Consider the following 6000-nt stretch of genomic DNA (forward strand, 5'->3'; position numbering starts at 1 on the left):
TTAGTATATTTTTAAGGGTAAAAATGTAACATCAGTATAAGTTAAGAGGATAAAAATGTTATTGTTTTTTGGTTGAATGTAAAGTTTAGGGTTTAGGGAGGAGTTTGGCTCATCCCTTATGTTGAAGAAGGGTATATGGCTGGAGAGATCGTGCATTCTTAATGAAATGCCTCATTATAAAGAGAGTAATCAACTCCCATTTAGCATTGCTCATGTGTGTCCTGTCCTAAGTATAAACTTGTTGATTCCAGAATGCAAAATCTAATCAAAGGAGTCGAGGGTGGGAAAAAAACACTGCTTTCGGGTAATACCATTTCTTCATCTTAACAAGTGAGGTAGAAGAGATGTCAAGAGAGGAAATAGGAGAACAATGACAAGGACAATACCAAGAATTATTGCATAACATGTCCATTTCCTTGAGCTCTTTTGATACTCTCTAGCTTCCTGAAGTTGGTTTGTGCCTCGTCTTACAAAGGAACTAGCATGTGCAAAACCACATCACCACATTGGCTAAAACATGACCGAAATGCAGTATAAAGAGAAATAATAAATACATCATGAGCCATGAATAAGGATTCTTGTTCCAAGAAGTCCTCTCCTCCTTGTCCAATCAAGTATCACCATATAATATAAAAAATACATCATGAGACATGAAGTATCTGTACACACTAATTATTAATAAAGTCAAAACAAGTAATAACTACCATGTATGATATAATTTTTAAATTCCATTTTTATATTTAATAAATGGAAACTTCCACATTTTGTTTTTAGTTTTTCATTAATACATTATTACTCATCCACACATTTTTTATCTTCTCTCTTTCTCAACCCAAAAATAAAACAATAGCACATGAAAAAAAAATCCAACAACTCAATAATGATTATTAGATGCCAGAAATTTATAAAAGTTATGTGTATATCATATTAATCATTACATCTTATATTCTTAAATTTACATTTTCTATTGAATTTATATGTTTCATTTTTATATTTATACACTTATATCAAAAAATAAGAATATGGGTCGACTGGCACAGACACACTAATATATAATTATCATATGAATAATAATATATGTATCTGATAAATTTAGTATTATAGTTCAATCATTAAAATTCATTAATAAATAAAATAATAATGAAATAAAATAATTTTAAAGTACTGTACAATTATAATATATATAATATTTAATTGAAAATAAATTTACAATTACAGACATACTCATTGGCAAGTATCATGATCCTCCGGGTAAGTCATAAATTTTTATTCCATTATGGGTAGGTCACAAGTATATGTGAGCCAGGTATTTTTATCAATTCTATTTGTGGTTAGAATAATTTGGGATAGATTTTATATATATACCAACCATGTAAAATAGTTTATTGAGATAAAGATTAAAAGTGTAAATTCTATACAACATCAAAGTAAAAATTTATATATAACTAATAGGATTAAATAAGAATACAATGAAAGTAAGTGTTTTTTACATTATCAATAAATTATTTATTATTGATTATTAATTATTATTGACTTTCAAACAAAAATATATAAATTAATAATGATTAATATACTGACAATATAATTTTTTTTTACGTGCATAGATTTTGATCTTAAACTAATATATCATCTTTCTTCATTTATTATATTAACCGTATAAAAACTCTTAAACTCAGGATTTGGGTTAAAAGTTGGACCCTTGTAATATTAAATTATACATATCATTATCCGTCCATGAAAAGGAAAAAGATCACGAAACTTGATATTGCCTAATCACCACTGCGTAACGACTTCTTAAGAACTTCACCTATTTACCTTCTCCTCTCTCTCTCTCTCTCTCTCAATTTTCTTCCTCCAATTTGTTTCATATATCCCTATGACGACGAAGCTGATTAGTTGCGTGATCCTTGATTTGGATGGAACCCTACTTAACACAGGTAACTCCACTTTTCTCATTTCTCATTTCCATTCTTCAATTCAAACCATATCATACCTACATTATTAAAATGAATTATTTGATTTTATGACAGATGGCGTTGTAGGGAAGGTTTTAAAGGTTATGTTAAGTAAGTATGGAAAAGAATGGGATGGAAGAGAAACTCTTAAAGTATTAGGGAAAACACCATTTGAATCTGCTGCTGCTGTTGTTCAAGATTATGGTCTTCCTTGCTCAACTACTGAATTTATTTCTCAAATTTCCCCTTTGTTCTATGAACAGTAATTATCTCTCACATCATATCATATCATATCATTCTTCTTTACCATTTTTTATATGTGTGTAGAGATAGAGGTAGAAGAAGACTAAGAAAATAACTTACACTATGTTTGGGTGGAATTCAATAGTACTTGGTTCATAATTAATTAAGGCAGGTTCATATTAGATTCACCAACTAATCCTCTTCACCTTGGAAATTTGTTAAAATATATACCAATTCATATATTAATATATAAATTCGTAAATTCATTAAAATGTCGGCCCAGTGTATGAGAGTCTCACCTAGCGGGTTCCGATGAGGGTAGATTTATGCAGCGTTACCCTTGCAAGCAAAGAGGTCCACGTCAGAAGGCAAGCAACCTTACCATTGTGCCGATGCTCACCCTCAGTTTTAAATTCATTATTTAATTTAAAAACCATTGTGTTTTAAATTTTGTACTGGATATACAATTGATTACATTTTCTTTGTCCCTAATAGATACTGGTAGTTGGTTGATAAATTGAACTTGTGTGAGGGAACTTTTTAAGTTTTCTCTATTCTCATTTCAGGCAGTGCAACATTAAAGCACTTCCTGGTGCCAATCGGTTGATAAAACATTTGAAGAGTCATGGAGTTCCAATGGCCCTGGCATCAAACTCTCCAAGGGAAAGCATTGAAGCCAAATTATCTTATCATGATGGTTGATTTATTTCAGGAACCTTAAACTTTCCGTGCTCCTTTTTTCTTTGTTTGTGTGTGTTAACTTAAGTATGGACTTGTTTCTTCTTTTATTTTCTTTGCTCTTAGGATGGAAGAACTCTTTCTCTGTCATAATTGGTGGAGATGAAGTCAGAACAGGGAAACCTTCCCCAGAAATGTGAGATGCAATATAGTGTTGCTTAGCCTTAGTCTTTGATTACTGAGCATTACTTGTCTAATATGTAAGAAATATTTTTCCTTTTAATTTTGTTGTTGTGCTTTATCATGTCAGATTCCTTGAAGCTGCTAGGAGGTTAAGTGTGGAGCCTTCCAGCTGTCTCGTCATTGAAGACTCTCCGTAAGTTCCTTGGTTCCTGTTTTTCTTCTGGTACTGATTCTGTTTGATATATGATTTCCTGTTCCAGCTCTAAGTCTTCTTTGATGGTTACACTTTCTGTTGGATTTTATATCCTTTATCTCCCCACCTCTCTGAAAATCAACTTTTTAAAATTCTTGAACATCCCATCAATTATATTTGTAAACTTTAATAACCTCCCTTCCTTTCCTCGTTCCTAGAAAAATAAATTCTAACTATTTGTCTATTTCTGTAGAATCTATAACCATGTTCTCCCCCAGTGATTCTGGAACTTCTGGTTGGGTTTTGTAGCGTAGCGCCCTCAATTTTGAGTTTGTATTCCATTTAGATGTTTAGCTTTGAAGTAGCTATCTAGAGGCTGGGAATGAATGGTGTATTGTATGGATAGGTTGGTCATTCTGAATTACACGTTCCTTATTTGTAAGGGTGTTTGTTAGTTCTTAAGGAAGAGAAACACATTTTTATTAGATTTCGGGTCATTGCTGAGTTTGTAATTGGGCACAGTGTATGTGTGAGACTGTGAGTGATAGAGAGAAAGGGAGTCATTGCACGATTTAAACTTTTGCCAATGATATCCTTGCTTTACAGTTGATTTATGTCATGGTTTATTAAATTTTATGTGGAAGATTTGTATCCGATGAATCTACCTAACAAATTTTGATACTCTAAAACTAGGGCTTTCAAATTTATTATTAAATAATTAATTTAGAATTATTTTTCTAGCACTTTTAAGTTGTGTATAGAGAGTGAATGTTGATGTAACAGTAAGGTTGTTTGACTTGTGACTTGGAGGTCATGTGTTCAAATCTATGAAACAACCTCTTCACTTGTGAAGGTAAGGCTGTATACATCTACTGATCTACCTCCACATACCCAACTAGGTGAGAGGCTTGTGCATTGGGGCCTCTTTTCAAGTTGTGCATGCCTCTTCTTTTTACATTATAGACAAAATAATCACTGTCCAATTATTAAAACAGCTCTATAGTGATTGTTATGTTGTTAATATCTTAGATAGCTTACTTTACAATGGTAAAGACTGCCTGATTATTTCCTGCAAGACTTCTATAAAGGAATAATGATTCTTATCCTAGTCTTTTCTTCACATATACTTCCTTTTCTCCATATCTTATTTCTAAACATGTGTATTCTTGGCTACTTCAGACTTGGTGTTACTGCAGGTAAGGCTGCTGGAATGGAAGTGGTTGCTGTACCATCACTTCCAAAGCAGTCGCATCTCTATACTGCAGCAGATGAGGTGATCAGTTCCTTACTTGATTTGCAACTCAATAATTGGGGTCTACCTCCATTTGAAGATTGTAAACCCCAAACACCTTCAGGAATACTTTTCGTCTTTTATTGGCATTTCACTTCTGTCTGAAGTTTTGAACTAGTATTCTAAATTTTTGCAGGGGTGGAGGGAACTTTGCCACTAGATCGGTGGCATATAGCTGGGCCTGTCGTCAAGGGATTTGGTCGTGGATCAAAGGTACTTGGGATACCTACAGGTTTGTTTCAACTTATTGCTTGTGCATTATGACATGAAACTGAGAAGTAGATAACAAAAACATGGGTGTCAATGCTGTTATGGTGTTTTAGGCAATTATAGCAATTGTGTTTTGTGATTGCTTGTGTTATAAGCTTGAGACCATGATTTTGTAATTTTCCCTTTAATATATCAGGATTGTACTATATTGAAATTAATAGTAATTAGTACACTATATCTTCCAGCCAATTTGTCGACCGAGGGGTATTCAGATCTCCTTCAAGAGCATCCTGCTGGTGTTTATTTTGGTTGGGCTGGATTATCAGCAAGAGGTGTTTTTAAAATGGTCATGAGCATTGGTTGGAATCCATATTTCAACAACAAAGAAAAGACTATTGTAAGTGTTTCAATATACACCTCCAGCCATAACTATTTGCCTCAGAATTTTCTTATGATCTATGTTTCACCAATGTAGGAACCATGGCTACTTCATGATTTTGATGAGGATTTCTATGGGGAGGAACTGCGACTTGTTATAGTTGGTTACATTCGTCCCGAGGTATAGCCGAATAACACCATTTCTGCTATGCCGAATAACACCATTTCTGCTATTTTTTCTTGCCATTTCCTACATCTGCTCTTCAAGTTTCACTAAAATTGGGTGTTATGCTTAACAGGCCAATTTTCCCACCCTTGAAAGCTTGATAGCCAAGATTCATGAAGACCGCAAATTTGCTGAGAGAGCTCTTGATCTTCCGTTGTACTCGAGATACAAGAATGATTCATATTTCAGAAGCTCCTAGTGGTGATTTTTTAAAGCCCATCCTCTTGTTCAAGTTTGGATTTGTATTGTTATTATTGTTGAGTTCAAAATTCATTTATTCTGCCAGAAAAACAGTTTTATACTTAGTAGTGTTTGAGAGTTTGATTTTGGAAAGTCTCTTCCTTGTTTGGGAGTTGGATGAAGGAGATAAGAATGTTTTGAAGAGTTTCTGAAACCCTTTAAAACCACCATGTGTCTATTTTCGTAGTTTGTCCAATTTTAGGTTTTTCTGGAGATAATATAAAAATACCTAAATGTTTTTAGTAAATTTATATAATTACATTATTGTTCATTTCATGTTCATTTCCTATTGTTAATTACATTTTTAAAGGGAAAATAAAAAAATATTCTTACATTATCATTATTTTACTTTCCTATCATCTAAATTGCGTACTCTCATCTCATGGAGGATTTTAACTAAATT

The 6000-nt window shown here is 32.9% G+C and overlaps 1 protein-coding gene across 1 annotated transcript; it reads left to right on the forward strand.

Annotated features, from left to right (window-relative positions):
* Nucleotides 1-1759: 1759 nt before the first annotated feature.
* On the forward strand, nucleotides 1760-5638 carry LOC109338631 (bifunctional riboflavin kinase/FMN phosphatase-like). Its single transcript, XM_019575905.1, has 10 exons — nucleotides 1760-1937; nucleotides 2031-2217; nucleotides 2765-2895; nucleotides 3003-3072; nucleotides 3187-3252; nucleotides 4432-4586; nucleotides 4680-4775; nucleotides 4999-5150; nucleotides 5229-5312; nucleotides 5431-5638. The coding sequence occupies exons 1-10, from the start codon at nucleotides 1877-1879 to the stop codon at nucleotides 5554-5556; spliced, it is 1128 nt and encodes a 375-aa protein (XP_019431450.1). The 5' UTR covers nucleotides 1760-1876; the 3' UTR covers nucleotides 5557-5638.
* The last annotated feature ends 362 nt before the right edge of the window (nucleotides 5639-6000 follow it).

Source organism: Lupinus angustifolius, unplaced genomic scaffold (assembly GCF_001865875.1).
Source record: "Lupinus angustifolius cultivar Tanjil unplaced genomic scaffold, LupAngTanjil_v1.0 Scaffold_32_58, whole genome shotgun sequence".
NCBI classification, from domain to species: Eukaryota; Viridiplantae; Streptophyta; class Magnoliopsida; order Fabales; family Fabaceae; genus Lupinus; species Lupinus angustifolius.